Source organism: Corvus cornix, chromosome 2, assembly GCF_000738735.6.
Source record: "Corvus cornix cornix isolate S_Up_H32 chromosome 2, ASM73873v5, whole genome shotgun sequence".
In the NCBI taxonomy this organism is placed as follows: domain Eukaryota; kingdom Metazoa; phylum Chordata; class Aves; order Passeriformes; family Corvidae; genus Corvus; species Corvus cornix.
This window is the reverse complement of record NC_046333.1, coordinates 41,921,003-41,943,380: the sequence shown is the minus strand read 5'-3', so window position 1 is coordinate 41,943,380 and position 22,378 is coordinate 41,921,003. Positions and strand designations below refer to the sequence as shown.

General features: G+C 36.7%; 1 protein-coding gene across 5 annotated transcripts in view; it reads right to left on the bottom strand.

Annotated features, from left to right (window-relative positions):
• ZNF385D (zinc finger protein 385D) overlaps nucleotides 1-22,378 on the bottom strand; it is a 422,159-nt gene that overhangs the window by 9,744 nt on the left and 390,037 nt on the right. For all 5 annotated transcript variants that reach the window (XM_010398957.4, XM_010398959.4, XM_039548265.1 and 2 more), the window contains 3 exons: nucleotides 3,840-4,073; nucleotides 1,735-1,913; nucleotides 304-405 (listed from right to left, as the gene is read on the bottom strand). In XM_010398957.4, coding sequence (XP_010397259.1) covers nucleotides 304-405; nucleotides 1,735-1,913; nucleotides 3,840-4,073 — 515 coding nt within the window. The remainder of the gene's footprint in view (nucleotides 1-303; nucleotides 406-1,734; nucleotides 1,914-3,839; nucleotides 4,074-22,378) is intronic.

Here is a 22,378-nt window from a genome sequence, read left to right as displayed (position 1 = left end):
GAAAAATCCTGTTTGACATCTGGATGTTTTTTCCATCTCTTGCTCTCTAATGACCATTGCAACAAGCTTCTTTTCTGAGGTTATTCAGAGTAGCTACAAAAGCAAGGGTCCACAGGTTGTAGTAAACACCCCTTAAATTATATAAAAAAATCCCTTTTGGGCTTCCACTGGCTCCTTCATATACTTGATACTCCAACAGCTTACACCATTACTCTACTTCTAAACATTTTTCCACTTACATTTTCTAAAAATCCTATTCATGAGGATTAAAATAAAAGTCAAATAAAGAGGTGATTTTCTTACCCCTAGAGGATGTGTTCCCTTTTGGAGTTTGTTGTAAGGGCTGTATTTAGGTTTAGGCGGCTTCCCAGCAGCTCTGTCTTTGTGCCTTCTACTGCTTATGTGCTGTTAAAAAAATTTGGGGGGGGGGGGGAAGAAAACAGAGGGTGATGGTTCCACAACAGATCGCTTCAGGTTCTGTTTTACACAAGGTCACTCCTCTAATACTAAAGGCTTTTACTCTACAACAGCATTACTTTGACTAATTCAATAATGAAAGGGAATAGGGTCTCTTGCAATTTGAACAATCCTTTGTGCACCACATATTGGGACTGTAATTTTCATCAGTCCTAAGTTCAACTCTGCTTCCACTATGGTTAAAAAAATTTTCCCACCTTTTCTAACTTCAGCAGGACTTGGTCAGTTTAAAGATAGAAGCCTTTGAAAAACTCCTCTCTAACTCTATAAAGCACCCATCAAATTCAATCCACTTCTGATAGAAAGTTTTCAAGAATATTAGAAAGTAAAGTATCCCCTATTTGAGGAAGAAAATAAGGTCACAAAATTGATTAAATTGCTATGCTTCTGGAGATCCTTGTGAGATGGTTACATATAAAACTAAGTAACAGTGAAAAAAATGCACAAAATCCATTATCTTTTTCATAGGATCTTGAGGTTTTATAAGTATCTTTCTACACGGATTATCTTGTAGTATTAGAAGTAAGGGATCTTTTTCAGAACTTTATTTTTACTTTGATTTTCATTTTCAAGAGAATTATCACAATAAAAAGACATAGAACTTTTTGTTTCATGAAACCAGAAGAATGGGTATTGCTATTGTCCATTATTGAATTTATCTTCATTCTTGTAAAGTTCCTTAACAAGTATTTAATTCCAAAAGGCATATGGAATTAAACTAAGTGTTTTTCAGAAAGCTATGATCATCTGAAGAATGACTGAACATAATTTAGTGTAATTGCAATTTGGAGGTCATGTTTCTCAGAGTGAAACGTTGATAAAAAATATTAGAAATCCTCTCCATTGCTAAGAACATTAAGAACAACTAAGAACATCACTTAGTGTTCTTTAAAAGTACTGGCTGCATCCACCTTCACATCTTTGTCAAGGCAAATATCATGCAGTACATGAAATGGCAGCATTTATTAGCCCATGACAATTCTAGCAGTCTAAAGACAGTTGTAACGTGTTGCAGCTTACACCTTCTGTAACTCTTTAATAAAGATGTACAACTGAGAGCTTTTGAGAAAGCATATTCCATGCAAGGGAAAATCCTAATCAAAACAAAACATACAGCATGGCAGCCAAGTACAATGGACAAATCTGTAAGTTCCATTTGGACACAAACTGTTATGTTGACATGTGCTGTGTTGGTACTTCACCACCATGCAAACAAAGAACAGCCAAGGATTCTCACTCTGCAAGCCAGCTGAGTACCTGTTTCAGTTGTGTCTCGGAGTTTACATGCACATCACATATTTCACAGTGAAATGTTTTGTTCTGAAGGCCTGTGTTTCCTTTATTCACAGGTCCTTTGCCTTTTACGCCTGCCCGGGGAAAGGCTTTTATGGTTCCACTTCCATTCCGAGCTTCCAGCATAGTTTTGTGCTTAGTCCCTGGAGACAATAGAAATGGGAAACAGAAACAACTTTGGCAATTGGGTTGCATTCATTGTTTTATTTTCTTTTTAAAATAAAATCATATGAGCCTCAGCTTGGTGTGATGTGCTATCTTTGGAATAGGACTGTGTTGGTCTGTATCAGAGCCATACTAATGTAACACTATTTCACACCTGATATTTAGTTACTAACTTACATACCTATAGGTAATGCACAAAGCAGCCACACCAGAAAGTAGTGGCACAACCAGATACCCTGATGTGAAGTTAAATGGGTGTGACTTTTCTCATTAACTCCTGCTGCTAATAAGACCTGAATTGTAGTTGCAAAAGAAAAGTAATTTAGCTATTAAAGATGTAGTTGCCTTTGATTTGTAGTCCTCCTGAACAGACTGATAAACAGTATGTCTAGGTAGCTTACAATTAAATCTGTAATTAACTAATTACTCTCCAAACCAGAAAGCGGCAGAGGTTCCTGGCAGCAACCTATGGATCATTAATGTCCTGGATGGAAACCAAAACATGTGAGAAACACTGATGTGAGAAAAATGCACTTGCTTTATTTTTTTTTTAATAAAGGGTGGATAAAGAACAATGATGTTCTGTTGTTGCATTTTTATTCAGACTGAGCAATTTCTTACACTGTTGACTCCCACACAGGTAGTCTGTGATGATAATGGACTAACTACTGTGTACAGAAGCACCATTCCACTGCTAATTGCTGTATGCATCCACACAGAGACTTGTAAAAACATGCATGTGTGTGTGAGCACACACACAGTTTATCAGCACAGGCAGCAAAAACTTGGGGGGTTGTGTTTAAATATTCAGAATAGTGTTTTGGCTCTCAGCCCAATCAGAATATTTAGTCTAACCTTCATATGAAGTTAAATAGTTTAAAAGGTCACACCTTTATGAAGTTGAACTTTCACCAGTTGAAGCTCTGGCATATAGTAAACAGCATGCAAAACTGATGGAATTTTTTTTCTCATGAATGCCAACCAGTTATAATTTCCATTCTAATTTGAAGTCTATAGATATGACAAAGTTATTTATTTTTTCATTGCATCATAAAGCCGTTGATCATTTTGCTCCAGGAATATTATCACTGTCTCTGCATTTCAAAATTAAGGTTCTCTTTCTGTCTCTTAACTCTACTTACCCTTGGTAACAGGTAGTCCCTCACATTCAAAATCAGGAACTTTCTGTAGGATAGCTATAGGTTATTGCCACCATATCAAATCCCCAGATCTTTTAACCCCACCCACCACAGAGCCAATCAATAACATGAGTGACTGTGAATAGTGGCTCTCTACTACTGGAAATTACTGATGCTACTAGCTCTAATGACAAGAAAAAGTTTAAGAAAGATGGAGGTAGGCAATTATCATTTAACTCTCATTCAGCAGCTGCTATCAGTTGATGAAAACAAAGAGCAAAGACATAATTTTAGCAAGTTATTTATTAGCAGACAATATGGAGCTAAGAACTCTAACTCCCATCATTGAACTCTGACTGACTGATGCTCCCTCTTTCAGCCTTAATTTGTTAGATTTCAAACAAACCTAATGGCATTCACACTCAGTTTGCTAGCTGGCACAAGCAAAACTATGCAAACTGTGAACACCAAAGATAATGAAGCAGAGCTGTCATTTAGCTCGATAAGGTTTTGAAGCTGCAAAAGCTAAAGTGTAAGAAAGTGTGCAACTTGCCTCCAATAAATTCCCTTCTTTCCCTTTTCTGAAAGCCTCTTTCCCTGTCATTTTTATACTTTAATAGTTAATGAATTCCATGTAATTGCCAGTTTTCTGCCACCTCTTTGTCCCCTGCTGTAAGAGATCTAATCTATTCAGGGGAAGATAATTGCAGTGCTCTTGAGACAGAAGAAAAAAAAAGGAAGCAAGCAAGCACTGCTCCATCTCACCACTGTTGTGCGCCTCCAGCTGTGAGGCAGAGTTGACAGCGACTTTGCATAGTGAACAGTACAGCAGTCTTTTTGCTTTTTCTTCCTCAGTCTCAACGGAAGGGCAAGTGCTGCTGCTAGTGGCTGTTGTGGGGATTTTCTCCACTTTAGAGGTGATCTCAGTTGTCATAACACTGCTCTTCCGGATTTCCACTGTTGTCGTCGTTGATATTGCTGGTGTCCCTGTGTTAGCATCTGTGGGCAAAGAGAGGAGATGGAAACAAATGAAAACAAAAAAAATTGTGTAACCTTTTGTGTTTGCTTGTTTACATCCCAATGCTGTGATGACACAGAGAGACAGATTGTGCTGGTGATGGCTAATGGTAATGAACTAAACCTGACCTTATTCTTTGTATTTTGTGTGGTTACAAAATACAGTACTCTCATGTATTGAAACGCCGTGTGTTGTCTCCTGCAGTCTGCTAACACTGAACTCATAAAGTGAATAGAAATGTCATTAAGACTGTACTGTACAACAGAAGAACAGTGCAATAAAAGAAGTAATGTAAATGACCAGCACAATTGGCAGTTAAAATTTATACACACCACTTCAGATGAATAAACAGTCATAGTAACACACAATACTTATGCTGATTGGCTAGCCAAGCTAAAGTTTTAACATCTTGTACTACTAAAACTAAAATGAAAATAATTGTCCTTTATAGCTGGTAAAAAAAATAATTAAAAATTAAATTGATACTTCACTTGATTTTTCCCAACACTAACACTAAAAAAATGAAGGTAATTATTAATACACATACACATTATTATCCATTATTGCATAATAATGATACATACTAATAACAGTAACTAAATATACAACATTCCATATCTGAGACCTAAACAAACACTAATAAGATTTTCATTCTTCATATCAGTAGTATTTTTGGAAAGACTACAAGCAAGATATATACCCAAATCTGGTAACCTAGTTCTTGCACCGAAGAACTTGTGCTTTTTCAGTAGTTCCAAACCAAAGAGAGAAAAAATACACAATGATATTGTAGTTTGAATAATTTATACATGATGTTTGGATATGGCAGTATCATGTGGTTGTTAAGTACTTAGCAGGGTGGAGGACAGCAAGATCCAGCACTGAGGCAGTGAAGAAGATGGCAGGAAGGGGACATGAGACGGAGACAAAGGACAGAAGTTGTTCTGCCTTTGCAGCACAATATTTGATCATATTAAGACTACTGAGTAGTAGCTTTCCCCAAAAGAAATCTTAGTTGCTTTGCTGAGATATGCCTGGATTTGGGTACCTTCCAGCATAGCTCATTTTGGTTTCACACATCCCTTGGTGTTAGTGATGTTCTACCTGTACTGTCCTTTATTTAATTGCTGCCTATTAGAATAGACAAAATAACAATTCTGTAACTTAGAGAGCTAAGTATGTGCTCTGATGCAGAAGGGACATAACTAACTGGCATCACAGTGGTGTGGTGCAGACTAGTACTGGTAAAAAACTTTGTTAACAGAGAACATTCCCAGTAGCTTAGCATGCAATATCAAACTGGAAGCAATGAAACACACTGAGAGACCTGAATCAAAACAATTTTAATGCATTGAAGAAACAGTCTAGAAAATTAGATGTTTTTCAGTAAAGACAATTGCAGGAATCCACACTCAGTAGGTTTAATCTGATCTATTAAAACAGAATTATGAATAACAGCCCCAGTACTGCTTTTGGGGAGCTTTTATTGTCTATTTCATTTTGATTGTTTTCTTTGTTTATTTGCTTGGTTTTCAGAAAAATCTTTCAGTAGCAGACAAGATGAACACAGATCCCTTCTAACAATGTGTTATAACATATGTCCCCACCACACTGAAAGTGCAAAGCAAAAGATTTAGGAAATATTTCTTCCTCCTCTAATCAGCTCTGGAAGCCCTGTGTCCATCCTGGAGACAGCAATGTCAAAAAAAACCCCAAATTTACTTGCTTTGCTGTTAATCCAGAAGCAATACGAATGCAAAGCAACAAGACAGGGTTTGTGATGGAGGGAGCCAAAATAAATTAGATGTTTGGTAAACATGAACTGTGAGTATGGAAGAAAAAGGGCAAGCACTGACAACGTTTGTCATATCTATAGAAGGTAGCTAAAAATAAGAGAATGTACTCTTCTCCTTGATCCCTCCTACTAGAACAAGGACTACTGGATTACATCAAGAGAGATTTAAATTAGATATGAGGAAATTCTTTCTAATATTAAAGTTTATGAAGCCTGGAAATAGCCTACCTACACAGATCCAGAAATATTTCCTACTGGAGGACTTGAAGCTGGCTGAACAAATATCTACACAAATATGATTCCCTTTCAGTCAGTGGGAATACGACCCTTTAAGCTCTATTAAGTTCTATATATTGTGTATTTTGTAATGTTTCTACATACTCGCCCAGAGGGTTTTTAAAAATTATAATTCATAAACCCAAGAAAGCAGAGTTTTTCATGTGAATATTCTATGTATTGACAGGCATTAAAGCATGTAGCAAAAAATAAAGTTCCACTCAAGGTCAAATCACAGTTTGCTTTTTTTTTACTGCAAGTGAGCCTGAAAGTGGCTGTATCCTGAAGGTACTGGAGATGTCAAATATCGGTGCAGAAGGAATGGTGCTACCTTGCTGAATAGTCTCTCCTTATGATTTTTTTAAAAAGTAATGTTTCCAAAAAATATATATTTTGAAATATTAAGCCATTTGTTGGGAAACTGATGAATAAATAAAGCCCTTGAAGATCTGTCGACAAAACTGAAGAGTAAGCTAATCACTCCTTTCCCATCCCAGAGAATTCAATTAAATGTTTGCTGTCAGTCAGTCAAAAATTGCTGCAGTGAAATTATTTTCCTCAAAACCCAATCCCAGCCCAAACCCCATTACTTTAAAAGCATTAACACTGCTTTTAAAACATCAGTTTCTGCATCCTGGTACTACTGTACAGTAGTAGGCTTAGCCAATGCACTCTCAGTGAAATGAAGGCAAAGGGCAGATGGCCCAGCAAGGGGAAAGGGACATTAACGTTCTCTCAGGATTGATGGCAAAGTTGGTGCTCATTCTAATCTTGCAAGAAATTGGATATGTACATCAATCACCATTGCCAGCTTTGCAGTGTAATGGTCAGTATTTAGCCCTAAGCAAAATATAGATCATAATTTCTTTATTTTCCATAGCAAAACCTGAGGCAATGAATGAGAGAAAAAAAAAAGCTTAAAAAGCTTAAATAACAGCAGATTATATTATTTTTCAAGTATCTGACTTTCTGTATCTATGCTGATCTAATATTTCACCATGTAATTATTTTAAAGTGAAAAGAAAATACAATCAATTATGATAGCTATTTTGGATATTTTGAGATGCATGAATAAAAGCAGCATAGTATATAAAAATTAAAAATTGTAAATGTCATCAGCATATTCTTCATCTCAAAAAATAATCAAAGTTCAGTGCATATATTCTGCATTTTTAAAAGGTGCCCTATATGAATACACTTTATATTCTACTAATGCAAATACATTAATGACATTAAAACATACATAGAAAGCCATTGAAGTTCACCACGTAAAAGCCATGACGCATTCAAAGATGCAAAGCTGCTTGTCCTCATATGAAGTTGAGAATTTTCAGCAGAGATTAAGGATAAAACATTCTAAAAGATGTCAAGTAAGTTTACAAAGAGGCAATCCAATTCCCTTCCTTGCAAGAACTTCTAACCTAACCAGCATGGGTCACTTCGAATATATTACAATGTTGCTGCCTGTCCACAGTTCAGTGCCCTAAATGCAGGGTACAGCATTAAAGGTATAAGGGATTTAAAAAACTTAAGAAAAAACACACCAAAAAGAAGTAGGAAGGCATTTGAGTTCACGCCTTGTAAACTGAATCAGCATTCCTTAACACTATATTATGACAGTGTTATAAGAGCTATTTCAATGATAAATGTTCTAAAATTGAGCTGGAAATTCAGCCACAGACAAATGGAAGATTTGTTTCTGGTGACGCAGGCTTGTAGCACTGTGCTATTTTCATACCAGTGGCCTGCAGCAAATATTCATTATTGCAACTGTCACTGCTTGGCTTTGGTATAGAAGTTGATTGCTGATATTGTATAGAACTGGACTCCAGCAGCAAAAAAAAAAAGGGAACACTTCAGGATTCACAGGAATCCATTTGTGTTTCTGGTCTTAATATAGCAACAGAATAAAAACTAAAAATATAAAAATATTACATTACAATCTAATCCTGGTCACTGGAAAAATCAAAGGTCTATTTTAACAAGAGACAACGACAGACGAAAAAATATTCTGTGAGAATTGACTTCTTTGAGTACTACAGATACCATGGTTCAAGTAGAAAACTGCATTGTGATTAAGGTTCTCCTGAGTAAGCAGGATTAATTTTATGTCCCAGCTACAAGACTCATGAATTTTCTTTAGTCTGAAGAAACAGAAAATTACAACTCATGCTTTTCTTCTGAGTATGTGAAAGTCTCACTCATCAGTTCCTGCTACTAAGCCTAAGAATTTCTTATCCTGAAGCTATAAATAGACCCACAGAGAGAAATGTACTCTGACTTCAAACAAATCACAAGTATTTATGAGCATGTTTTTTCCTCCACAATCTCAAGTGGCATGCGTTTAAAAATATCTGATTTAGCACATACCCATACATTCTGGTCTCACTTCAATCAAACTTCGCCTTTTACATAAAAGGATCGAGCATTTGGCCCATAATTCTGTTCAGGAAAAAAATAAACAACCAAACAACCAAAACCAAACAAAACCCAACAACTTTGCCCCACAGAAGCTAAAAGCCACATTCTTTCTCATGACAAACAGAACTTGATATGAAATATTTCACTATATAAGACCACTTAGTATTGCAGAAACCTCATCAGCTGGCTAGCTTACAACAAACCTGTGACAAGTAACAGAATGCTCCCTTGATACTGGCATGTTCAAGGCTGGGACTGGGACTCGGTATATTATGTTCCTGACTACTAAGAACTGGGTCCTCAGTTTCCCTGGACTGCTTTGAAAATCCTATTTTCCATGACTTCTGTGGTAATTACATTTGAAGATAACACTTAATTTCTTTAGAACCTATAACAGTGGAGTACACCAGAACCAAAGTACCATCCCCCATAAAACGACGGCTAACAGATATTTTTGTGCTTGGCTAATTTTATGCTCTCATATGCTGAAACATAAGTGTGTGTGCTAGCACATTGACTGGCTCCAGCACTTAAACAAAACACTGTGAGGAACTTTGACTCAAACGTATCAACTCCTTATCCTTCACATGTGCAGAATACAAACTTGCATATTTTGTGATTGGTGGATATTTGGCCCTTTACAATATATTGTACAGAAAATTATTTTGGTATCATATAATCAAAAATCCAGTCATTAGACTTAGTTTTACATCCAAGACCTGGATTCAATCTATTTTTTATAGATATATCCTTCCCATAATGGATACATTTACTTGGAGAGATAGAAGTATATTTTTAGAACTTAGAGGACCCATATAAATTTTTTCTAAGAAAAAAATATTACAACGGCATGATTTAGAGACATAAGTACCAAACATTACAGGGTTTTTTTGGCATAAAAGACCAAAATATCTGATTGACAACTGTGCAATTCATCACTTTATGGTCTCCTTCAATGACACAATATGAAACATTGGAAACCGTGCTGTTCACCTGATCTCCTACAGCATGATTACTAAATACTGTGCCATAACAGAAGAGTCAAGAGCTCTGAAGTAATAAACAAAGCTGTGTATGACCAGCCAGAAACAGTATTTGAAAATTCTTGATGAGCTCTCTTTTTTGAACTTGTTTTTTTAAGCCTGTTTTTTAAACAGTTATTTACCTGTGTTGTCTCCCCTTGTCACTACCCTGGCTTGTCAGTACTTTCTTGGTCAAGCTCCTTGTTAATTTTCTTTGTCTAGGTGTCTATCAAAATTACTTTTAATATCCAGAAAGTGAGAGGCTGAACAAGCCTAAGTTATTGCCCAAGCTTTTGCTCGAATGTACCAAACAAGCATTACTGAGAAGCTGAAGGACTGCAAACTTTCCCAGGATCAGCATGAATGGCAAATACCAGGAATTTTCTTGGATTGTAACCGGAGAAGCAATGAACTCAGTATTTTGACCAGTCTGTGCATTGTAACACTTAAATAAATCATATTATACACAGTGTTCATCACTCAGAAACAGAAGATGAAGAAACAACTGGCCACACAACAAGTGACTTAATTTTACTGCTACCTCTACTCCATGCTTCCCAGCAACATGCCTTGGTGGTGATCTGACGGCAGGGAGACAGAAAACAGGACATTTGGTGACAAAAGGTGTCCACAGAGAGAGAGATGATTAAAAGGAAGTAGCAAACTTCATATATTTGATCTGTGAGTATTTTCCTCCAGTTAAACTCAATTCTGTCAAGTCCTCAGATGACCTCCTTCATCAATTAGGAGTACATAATTTTCTAATGAAATTATACCTAATTTTTACCAGCAGTTCTCTTGGTTTAAAGCACAGTTCATTAATCCTGAACAGGATGAACCACAGAGGGACAACTGCATTCCCGTTGAGGTTAATTGAACAGAGCTGGCAGCAACAGCTGGGGGGTAAAAGGCCTGTGGAAAGAGAAGGAGGTAGGTAGGGCAATGTCACACCATGTCTGAGTTTTGGCTTCTTAGGCAAATGTAGCTGAGAAAAACATGACTGGAAGGTAAGGAAATTATGAGAAGAAACCATTTATTTTTTAAATCATTTAAGGGACTCTTGGTGATGACTGAGTTTGGACACTGAGCTGTCCTTATGATTGTATAGATTTTTCCTCAGCCAGGCAGAAGAACATCACCTTTCACCAGCTACAAGTGAAAGGGTACCCATGCAAGGAGCTGCTGGCTGAAACTACTCCCACAATTTAATTAATGGGAACTCTGTAGTGAAAATCTGATTTGAAACCAGGACAAAGTGTTTGCTTAAGGGGTGGAGTTCACACTCAAATGCAAAGAGGATTTTTGCAGATTAAGGTTCCTGATAAAAAAACCACACTTTGTATTTTGACTCTGACTTGGAGGTTATACATAAGACAGCGTTAGACAATTTTGATAGTTACATTTTTATTTTGGAGGTTGCTTTTAAAGGAATAAAGCATGTACATGGTGGTTGGATCACATGTATAGAAAGCAGCTGTATTATCCTATATACAGGTGTCTCATGCTTGAGGCTACGCTGACAAACCTCCACCAGTTTTACATCTGCATGCCTCAGCATGCATTTCCCAACTTTTATGTAAACATAATAAAAAATATACTCATAGCTAATCTTAGTGCATGAGTAGAAATTGAGCATCAGCTGAGTTTATCACCAGTAAAAACCAAAGAATTGAAAAAACTGAAAAAGCTAAAAGCCCAACAAGGAAAAGGTTTTGTAAGCTATTTTCCAGTAAAATGAATTTGACTTGAATGTATCTTTCTGCAACATGGAGGCCAACATGTGCACAGCAGTCCCCATCTATATTATCATCCTCTCTGTTCCTCCAAAGCAGGTCATCTGCACATGAACTGCCTGTTGCTCCTTGGCTTGTATTGAATACCAGACTGCCCAGGGATATCTGGGAGATTCAGCTTTGTCCAGAAGTCATCCAGAGCCTGTGGAAAGGGATGGTTGCATTCCTGTGTCCAGGAACATCCTTGGCACAGTGTGAATCACCAGCACAGACAGTAGTCCAACATACTGTTTAAAAATAGGGCCTGCATCAGTGCCAAGGTCCAGGTGGCATGAGTTATATCCAGTCAGAACTGGAGACACTGTTTCCCCAAGGAGAATTCAGGGAGCAACTTTTGTCTGTGTCAGTAACAGCAGTGGCTTCAAAGGATTACTTTAGCATCCCAACACTCATTAGAGCTTTAACTCAAACCATGTACCCAGGAGAAGAAATTGTTCTTACCAAGGCCAGTAAGTAACTGTGTTTTAGTTTCTGCCTGCTACTCATACTGCCCCACACACCTACCATGTAGACGTGGGGAAGGAAGCAGCAGACAAGCTGTTCTCTTTCACTTTGCACTGTCAGCTGTAGTGATTTGTGTAGAGCTTTGAAAGGCCTCTCCTAAACTCCCCTTCTCTTTAACAGAGACATAAAGTAGGCACTGTCTGGGCTATACACTGCTAGAAACTGAGAAACATTTTTCACAAAATAAGCAGGCTGGCAAAGCCTATTTAAAACTTGATATCAAAAACAATTTACAGTGAAATCTCTCCCCAGCAATCTGCCACTAAAAACAAAGAAGAATGGAGAAGTATTAATCACTAGCAGAAGAAGAGAAAATACATTGTTTTCATTAATCAAATGGAACAAGGACAGAATGAGTGAACTGCACTGCAGATTGCATAGGACTGCTCTCCATTTTAAGCAGGCAGTTGATTTTTTTTTTGCATTTTAAGCAAGTTGAATGTCCTCTTTAAAAGCTCCATCTAAATGCCAAGTTTCAAAATAGATTTATAGTCATAGAACCCCTAGAAATAAATTAAAATAACTGGAATATAACTCAGAATTTCTGAGAACTCTAACTTCTGACTGCTCATGTAAGTGTAATACCTCATGGCATTCTCCTGTCATGAATCCAGGAATAATTAAAGTTATTCCCTTTGCAGCAGCTTACTTCTTTTACTGGAGAGCACTGAACTAGTAAATCTGATTTTGGCAATAACTGAAGTTGTGTCTACCACAGGAATTGGCACTTGCTTTATCAGCATCACAACTGTATAACTTTTCTCAGTGGAAACAAGGCAGGGAGAGCAGTGAGAAGACATTCTTTCAGACGTCTGTCTTGCAGTGCACTGTAAGTAGAGCCTGTAGGGGATGTGTTCCACAGACTGATCAGCAATGACTTTCTTACAAACACCTGCTCTTCCTTAAGTAGCTGGGATACCAAATGCCCACATTTGGAAGAACAAATTTCACAAGAAATTGAGGAGAGAACAGAACATGTGATGGTAGTATTACTACCATTCCTTAATCTTTGGAGTAAATAATTGTTTTTATTTTTCTGTATCCCATTTAGATTTTTATTAGCCTTCTTCAGTCCAATGTTTTTACAAGGAATTTTTCCCTTGACTGATCACATATTGTTGATAACATGTTTTGTAAATTGACAAGAGTACTCTTGCTACAAGAGTAGCATCCAGCTGAGTGCCAGGGAAAAGAAAACCTTTTGCAATTTTCAGAGAGTCTCTGGAAGGATCTTTTACTATTCACAGCTGCAGTTACTATGACCATCTATTTAACTTGTTCTTACATCTCCACCAGGGTCCATAACCTAAAATAAATTATTTTACTACTGCCTGCATCCCCTCTGCTCCTTCCCCTCTCCAACCCACCACAGGTCGCTTCAGGGCTAGGACTGAAACAAAGGGCTTATGAAACACCCTGTGTCATCATTACAGTTAAAAACATTGAATGATGTTTACAGAGGCTTTCACAGACAATACAGACTACAATTTCTAAATAACTTGTTGTCATCACAGTTCTTGGTATGATTCACAAGTTTTGGGTTGCTTTTTCTTACTTTTTTAATAAAATAATTATTTTGTGCAACACTAGCCATTTACGTTGGCTATCATGTGTCAGTCTTTGCCTCCAGGCAGACTGCTACCAACTGAACTATCAGTCTAAATACATTAGCTGGCAGAAGAAACATGTTTAGTAAACCACAGTAAGGCTGGATAAATGGTACTGGGATAAGGCAAAGACCAACACAAACCTGTCTACTTCGACAATTTAATGAGTTATCTTTCATCAAATGTTGTCTTTGTCAGAAGGGACTGAAACAACCCTTTTTGTCTCTTCCAGTAGTGCTCCCTGACACCATCCACACATATCCAGCAGAGAGATTATTAGTGCTCTGCAGTTTGGGATGTTTATCTAGCCAATACAATAATTTTATCAGGCAAGCTCTCCACAGAAGCAAAATGCAAGACGTGATGTTTTCCTAGCCCAAAGCTGTTCTCATGAATTATATAAAGTCTTCTGCACACAAGAGAACAGCAAAAATCAAAAAGTATTTCCTAGTGGCACCATTCATAGATATCACTCCTACTTTCAAAGCTTACAGAATCAAATATATTATTTGATTTAACCAATTACACACAAAACAATGATGGGTTTATATTTTAGGATACAAAGCTAGCAGAATAGACCTTAAAGGAAATAACTGCTCTTAGTTTGCAGTGACAGTAGAAGAGAGTAGCTGCATATTAATGGAAATTAGTAGCAAAATGGCAGCACAAGACTAGCTATAGCAAACATGTGAAGGTTCTAGATGAGGTATTTAATTCTTGCTCTGCTTTGTCCTTTTCTTATAAATCCTCTTGTAAGGCTAATATTAAATGGCTATGTTATCTGGAAAACTAGAAGTGACATATATTAATACACATAATGACATAGCTAATTTGTTGGAAGGTTTGGTCCAATACTTGCAAAGACAGAAGTTCTGTCATGTTGAGTGAAGGTAATTACGTTGTAAAAGTGTGGTTCTTGGGAAATCAGTCATAGGCAAAGTGAGAGCTACAATCTCTTAAGAACAAATATCATGGAGGGATATTTGAAGAAAACAGTCTTATGCAACAGGAGCAGGACTGATAGTATTTGCAAACTCTGCTAGTTCTGTTCACTTTTTTTTTTTTTTCCCAAGCAGCAAAAGGTATTAATAACCATAATTACAGTTTTTGATTAATTTCTTTGGCAAACCTAATTTGTGATTCTCTTCACGTGCCACAATTTTCTTTGTATGCAGTTCTTTCCCTAACAACATGACACAGTAGCAACAAAAATGGTTTCGGCTTCCCTGCTAAACGTGGCTGTAAATACTACAAAACTTACAAGATCATACCCCACCTCCCTCTGTTAAAACTTTTTCCTTTCTTGTACATGATCGTTATTCAGACATCACTAGATCTGACATCATTCAGACCCAGCATTAGCTCTCAGAAAAGAGAAAACAGAAGTTTTCTTTAGCAGTGTAATATTTTCCATTGTCATATCTCTCTGTCATGTACACTATAACAAAGAAAAATGTATGAATAAGAGTCCATGAAGGCACCAATACAAGCCCAGATATTTGAAAATTGCCCTCATTTGTAGCTATTTTATGAATAACTGTATTTTTCATATTCATGTTTACACAGTGTCTAGGTGAATAGGCGCAATCTGCCTGCCTCAACAGCCTTTAGGCATATAAATATTGTTAATGAGCATGTAAATTTGAAGGATTACACAACTGCAACAATCAGATCATCCTTCCACAGCCACACCTTCACTCAGTTTAGTATTGACTTTTCTTTAAAATCCACTTTTCTTTCATAAAAAGTAGCATTTTTAGCATTTCTACAATGACATCAGCTCTTATGTCAAGAAATCCAGTTCAAAGACCTACTGGAGAGCAGAATACACAGAGAACAGGGAAAAATATCAGCAACTGAATAATACAATTAAAAACAATAACCCAGAATAAATATGTGTAAGGTCTGAGGGATTACTGGAGGGATGGTGTTTTTTTTTATAATGTAGAGTGTATTTTACCTCCTCTTGCTTACTCCTACTTAGTATGTAGCAAATAATTTTAAAAAATGCAAGAAGTTTTTTTAATTTTTCAGAAGAAACCAGCTGCACTTAAAAAAGTGATTTGGATGAAAAATATGGAATTAAGGCCTTAGTTTTTCGTATTAGCTTTCAAAAACCTTGGTTAGCAGTTGTAGTATGACTGCATTAGTAGAATAAGAGCAGATGCAGTAACAAACTTCTGAACACCCTTCAGCTTCTGCAATATCCAGTACAAGGACATTTAAGCATCGCTTTAGCACTGATATACTATATTAGATGTGTCCTTGAGCTCCTAAGGTTGCTACCATTCCATACAAACAAAATCACAAATAGGTTTACTTAGGATCACTCTGCATCACACAACATATTTAAAGACTTAGTGGAGGTTGTGAGAGATAACAGTACTGCTTTTCTGAAACAAAAATTCAGATATGCCAGTCCCTGAAATTTCAATGCACACTATGAAATGGAGGTTTCAACCATTGGAATAATTCCAGTGTTTCAATTTATGAAAACTAGAAATTATTAATTTGGAATGCAAAGAATTTGGCCAACATTTACAAACCAAGTTTCCTTAAGTAATACTTGTGCATTAGTCATTTGGCAGGCAGGTAGAGAGCTTACTTACCTCACTCTCAGAAAACCTGCATCAGTTGTGACCTTGTAAGCCAATTGTTTACAGTGGCAATTCAGCTACAGCCTCAGAAGATACAGATTTACAGACTTAGAATTTTTTTTTTTGGTGAGTGGGAAAGACTGTAAGTTGATCAGAAAAGAGAACACTGGTTCCTCCCTCTCAGAGCCTCTGGACTGTAGACCAAGTGAATCTATAGATCAACACATCCCTTAATCCATGATCCTGAGAAAAATGCATATGCTTGTACAGCTGTAAGATTTTTGTGAAATGGAAAACAAGAAGGTGGGAAAATGCTCAAAGCAACAACTCCTGGCTTCCACTACCATACAACCATTAGCAAAAACCTCACTGCCTCGCTCTTCTCTGAAAGGCTACACATTCTCTCCTCTCCCTCACAAAGTATAATTATACTAGTGAACCCCAAATATATTGTATTTACAATATATAGCATTAAAACAAAACCTTTACCAGTAATTTGGAAAATTGAAAGGTTTTGAGGCATTTGGCTTGAAAATAAGCCTTCCATCAGTTTTTGTGGAAAGATACTATACTGTGCTTCCCAAGTCTATTTACTGTATAGCACAGAGATATCTGACACCTTGCATGTCCAGGTAATAGTGAAACCAAGATTTTTAAAGATTGTGCATTTTTCACAAACGTATAAAACAGAAAACACTTCCCCCTGTCACTCCCATGGCAGGAAATAATTCTGAATAAACACTTGAATAATCACTATTCCTAAAATGAATTGTGCTAACGAAACAGCTGAAGATCAGGGTAGACATGACAACTCATTCAATGTGGAAAGAGTGTTCTGTATCATCAATAAAATTCTGCAGGAATAGAGAGTTCATAAGTCAATCATAAACATCACAACTCAGAGGGGACAAACAGTGCTCCAAAATTATGTTTTTATAAACTTGTTCTTATTGATTTCAGACATTTTTCATAGGAAATTTTGGTGAAGTTTCAGCAGGTAAACAGTGTGACAACCTAGACACAGTTCAATTCCCATCAAAAAAAGCCCCAAATCCCTTCACTCCTTCTATCCTTAGTTTACACGTATTTGTAAAGTAAGGTAGAGATTATATTTCAACACTTCAAATGCTACAGCATGCAGTAGAAGATGAAGCTTTGAGATGTTACGAGAATCCCTAGAAATACAGTACAAAGAAGAATAGACTTCCCAGTTTTACATGCTAGGCAAAAATGTCATTGAGGAAGAGTAGAGCTGCCATTAGATATGAGAGCAAAGCATTCAGTCCTTTTTAATACAAGCAGACCTCAAAGATAAAACAATATTAAAAACATAACCCTAAAAGGTGAAGGGCTTAAGGGGCAGTTAGAAGTTGCTAACTATCTATAGCACTTGCAAAGACAGCTTGAAATTAGGTAAGGGTAGAAAGTGGAATCCTTAAAGCAAACAACCAGCATGGCTACCTTTCTTTCTAACTGTAATTTTAATTTTTATTTTTTTAAGGGAAATAAATTCTAGGCGTGGGGGATTTTTCCCCCCAAACATTTTTTATATATTTTTGTGTGCCTTTTTATGTTGTCTGACTACTTTTCTACTTACGGAAAACCCAATAAAAAATCCTCATATAATAAGCAAGCAAGCAACCACTTAAAGTTCACTTACTGTCCATTTCAATAAGTAATCTTCTCCATTGTCTTCATTCGGCTGTAACCTCTTACACTTCATTGACAACAGAACTTAGTGATGCCAGAAAAGATGATCTGGACTGAAATGCCTTCTAGTCTCTGCTCTTTCATGACCTAAAGACACAGCCCACAGTAACCAACAGTCCAGCCCCCTATTAGGTAAGATTGTCACTGCACGTGGAATTTCTTCTAACACACTCTCCTAGATGGGATCTTGGAGAACTTGCCCAGCCTCGGGAAAATCGTGAATACTGATTTCAGCCTTCCAACTTCTTCTGTTAAATAGTTTTCATCACAGTTTACATTGCTAACTTTGTTACAAGATTGTGAATGGAACTTTTCCCTCTCAGGAAACAGTCATAGCTTTAAATCATTCAGTGCACAGACTTGAGAGCTACCAAGCAGGTTTTTCTAACATGTTAATCACAACTTAGTCAACTGATCAATGACCTCTCTGCAGACTTAAGTTTTTCATTAATTCCACAAACATAAATATGATTGGACTGGAAAGAATCCGTGTTTTGTAACATCTTTCTTTTTGTGACTTCGGGCTGTAACAGCTGTTTCAAATGTCAGCAGATAGGGCAGAATTAAAAAGGATTGACAATGTGGACAGGGGAATTGCAGATCTAACCTATCTGTGCCTAATGCCAAGAAATCTGCAGATGGATAGCTGTTTATCAATTCTTTCATCTAAATTTATTAATATTTTTAATCAGGCCAAATATGCAGCTGCCACAGTGGCAGACAAGATGAGTCTGATAAAGCAAGCCTCTTTGCTCTACAGGGATACTGAAAAAATGTCACATAACAATTGACATCCCAGAAAGAGCAAGTTTTAGCAAAATATTCAGGTAATTGGTGTCTTAAAAAAAAATCTTTGCAATTAATTTCCTTGGCTATGTAGAGGACACCTATCTAGAATATCTCTCTCAAAGACATAGTTTATAAGAAAAATGACCCAGGCTTCCCATTTCATTGCATAAGTGAAAGTCTTTCATGAGCTGATTACGCCGTATCTCTGGCTGCCAAGTTATCCTCTGAATGCGTTTCATGATCTAAGCCATTCCTTAATTCTTATCAGCAGTAATCACTAAAACTAGACAAGTATTTTTTATTATCTCACTTTTGCTCATGTAGCATGATAGGTTACTGCAGTGATTCTATTAAGTTTGCAACTGGTAATACTGGTCTAAGACATGACATAATCCAGTTCTCTCCAAAGCAATCACTAGGAGTGCTTGCACTCCCCAACCACTACAGGCTGTGTTTGCAGTATAAAGCTCTGGTTACTCTGCTAGTTTGTTCAAATGCAGGTTAAGACTTACAGAACTTTTCTGTAAGTAGCTCCAAAAAAAACTGAAGATAAATCATTCTTGTAACAGCAGATCTACGAAAAAGTCTCAAAAATGGGATTTCGCCAAAGATCCCTTCCACAGAAATAGCATATTTTTATCTTTTCATATATTTTTGTATGCCAGATTATTAATTACTGGAACTAACCAGTTGAATTTAAGAGAGTATGACAGTACCCTTAGGCCTAAATTGTGACCAGCCTCTTCTGAAATATATTTTCTCATACCTGTTAGCATAGTCCATGTAGTTCTTTATATGTGGAGTTTTTCTCCAAAACAAATACTTCAACAATATTTTTTTTCTAAAAAAGGAAAAGAAATAATGCCAGCATCCAGACAATAAAAAACCAATCTGCATGCATGATGGAGGGGAAAAAATGGTAAATATTTTTTTGCTGTTTGAAGCTTCGAAGGGGTAATATTTGCAAAAGATACAGTAGATCAAATGAGTTTTGGAAATTATGAAAAATATCTCAGCAACGCTCTTATAAACTGGAAACATATTTAGCACAAAAGTTTATCTACCCAGCCTTTAAAAGAATTCCATTAATCTTTTCTAGATATACACTGCTTCTTTCCCCTTTGAACTTTAATGCCTTTAATGCTTTTTCCTTTCAGATTCGCTTTCTCCAGCCTAACAGCTCACAGTAATTCACAGGCTGCTGCTTTATGACCAGCGTCTTGCACTGCAGTGGCTTGTATCACCAGTATCAGCAGCTGCTGTTAAATCACCTGTCAAATTTGCAAAATTCTCACTCAATTTACCCTGAATTCCAGACCTGCACTTTTTTGTCCACTTGTCTGTTCATGTTGTTTACACAAGGGTTCTGTTGGGACCAATGGCCAACCAGCTTGAGCTTCATGCACAGATAATCCTTTAATACCAACTGCCTCTTCACTAGGAAAAAGGGAGCAGAGGAAAATTCTAGGTCAATGTTTCATGTACTGGGTTGCATAAACCATTGATTCATGTATGATGTAGACAACTTTGTATCTGGAGTACCAAACTGGAAAGCCAGCAGTTCAACTTACTGTGCAGGTATCTTACAAATTCATTGATTCCTGTGCAATATACTTATCTGTTTTGGAAATAATTTTATCACTTTTCATGCGTGGAACACAAATTGGCTTGCATGAGCAATATGACAATTTCTATGAAAAATCTTTCATTCCTGTAGATCAGATAATGATAATAAAATCTTGCAAATTGTATTTACAGAATTTCAGCCAAAAGTGATGGGTTTTAATGCAATATCTACTCCAGAGCAGAATGTCTAAACAGTCAAAGAGATATTCTGGAAACTATTTTCATCAGTTATGGCAGCTATACATGAGGTCTCTTACAAATTTGGAACAGACCTCTACAATAATAGAATTATAGGAATATAAGGGATGCTTGGGGTCAGAGATTTTTTCACCTACATGATAAGAAAAGAAGATCAGGTAATCACTCTTAAATCACTTAACCAAGTATGTTTTTCTTGGGTACAATTGCTCTAAGAGGTGACTGAAAGCCGAAAGTCCTTCATCATTTTCTCAGTTTGCTCTCCCTCTCCCTTTAAACATGACTGGATTGAAATCCAAATCCGCCAGACGAAATAAATTCTATAAAATTCAAGGTGAAAAGCCTCAGGTTTGGTTTGCAATTACTACTATGAGTTCTGAACATAAATCTTTCAGAGAAGTTCACAGAAAAATTGATTAGCTACAAATTCACTTTAGTAAATGCCTATGACAAAGAGCTCTATTGGTCCTTAGCATCAAGCCATTTGTTTTAAGAATGCCAACTCCAGCTGCACAATCTAGGATGCTGCATTATTTTATATGCAATTAAACACAGACATGTGCATGCACACACACCTTAATGCTTTAATATTACAGAAAAATTTTTACTGCCTCCTCCATGCAGTTTGTTGTGCAAGGAAGGCAGTTTTGAACAACTGGCAGTGATTTTCACCTCCACTTTTAGCATTTTGAACATGTACTCTGTTGATGCTAAAACCTCTGTGAAAAAAAGTTATAGCAAATTTTATACAACTGCTCCATTTGTGAATCTGTCTGTCAAGGTCACACCTCACTGCCTACTCTGTGAACTATTAAATTGTTTACCTGCATTAAGAAAATACCATTTGTTGTTATTTTAAATAACTATATTTTGGTCTGGTTTTATATTAATGGATTCACTTGCCAGGTTTCCTCTCTAACTCGCTGTTTTACTTCGAGCACTCCTATCCACATACATGACAGCAAGAATTAACTCTTCTATATTTGAATACCCCTAACCTGCTAACCACATTTAGGAAAAGTTTTCAAACCGCCATTATAGCAGTAGTAGTAATACTCATAATATTTATTTCCTGATTTTTTAGACTGAAGTATTGACTACGATATTGCAACTGTAAACAAAACATGGTAAATAGTGTAGTTTGCAACATCAGCCTCTTTCCGTACCAGCTGTTGAACAAAGTGGTTTCCTTCTTTTTTCGTCCCAGTACTCCAGAAGCAGTGAGTCACTTCACCTCTTGATGTCAGAGGGATCTCCTTGCTCATTTTAAGGGACATACTCACTGGACTTCGTGGACCTTGAGTTTCTGGACAAAATTGCACGAAACCTACTTTTTTTTGCACAAAATCTGCGTACCTATACACGAATTGTATGAGGTCTGAATAAACGCATCTAGAGCTAAGGGAAGACAGCCTTTTTATTCAAAGTATTTCCCTGCATGTATGCACAATACAATTGGAATTATCAAAATACTGCTACTCTACATGAATGTACGTCTGCAGCACCATGGAAAAAGAAACCATTGCTCTAACAGGTTTAACCTTAATTCACACAACTTAGTCTATATTATCAAGCTTGTTTAGAAGCCTTTGTAGGATTTATGCTGCCATCTGAGAATATTTAGAAAATGTGGAAGTAGGTGTGCTGTGAGGAGTACAGAGGAAAAAATCTGGAAGGCTATTTAAGAGAAGCAGGCTTTATGGAGAGATTTTAAGAAGCTAAGGATATGAGGGTTATCTAGCATGAAGAGACAGCTGCTTCAGGAACAGAAGTAAAAAAGCCAACACCAAAATGGCATGGAACGAGACAAAGGAATTTGCTAGAAAGCAATCTTCACAGAAGCCTAGGGCTGTAAGCATTCAACAGCGAAGAAAACAAAGACTAAAGAACAATTTTCTATTTTTGATGGAAAACTTTTGAACATAGACTTAAAACATACATACATACA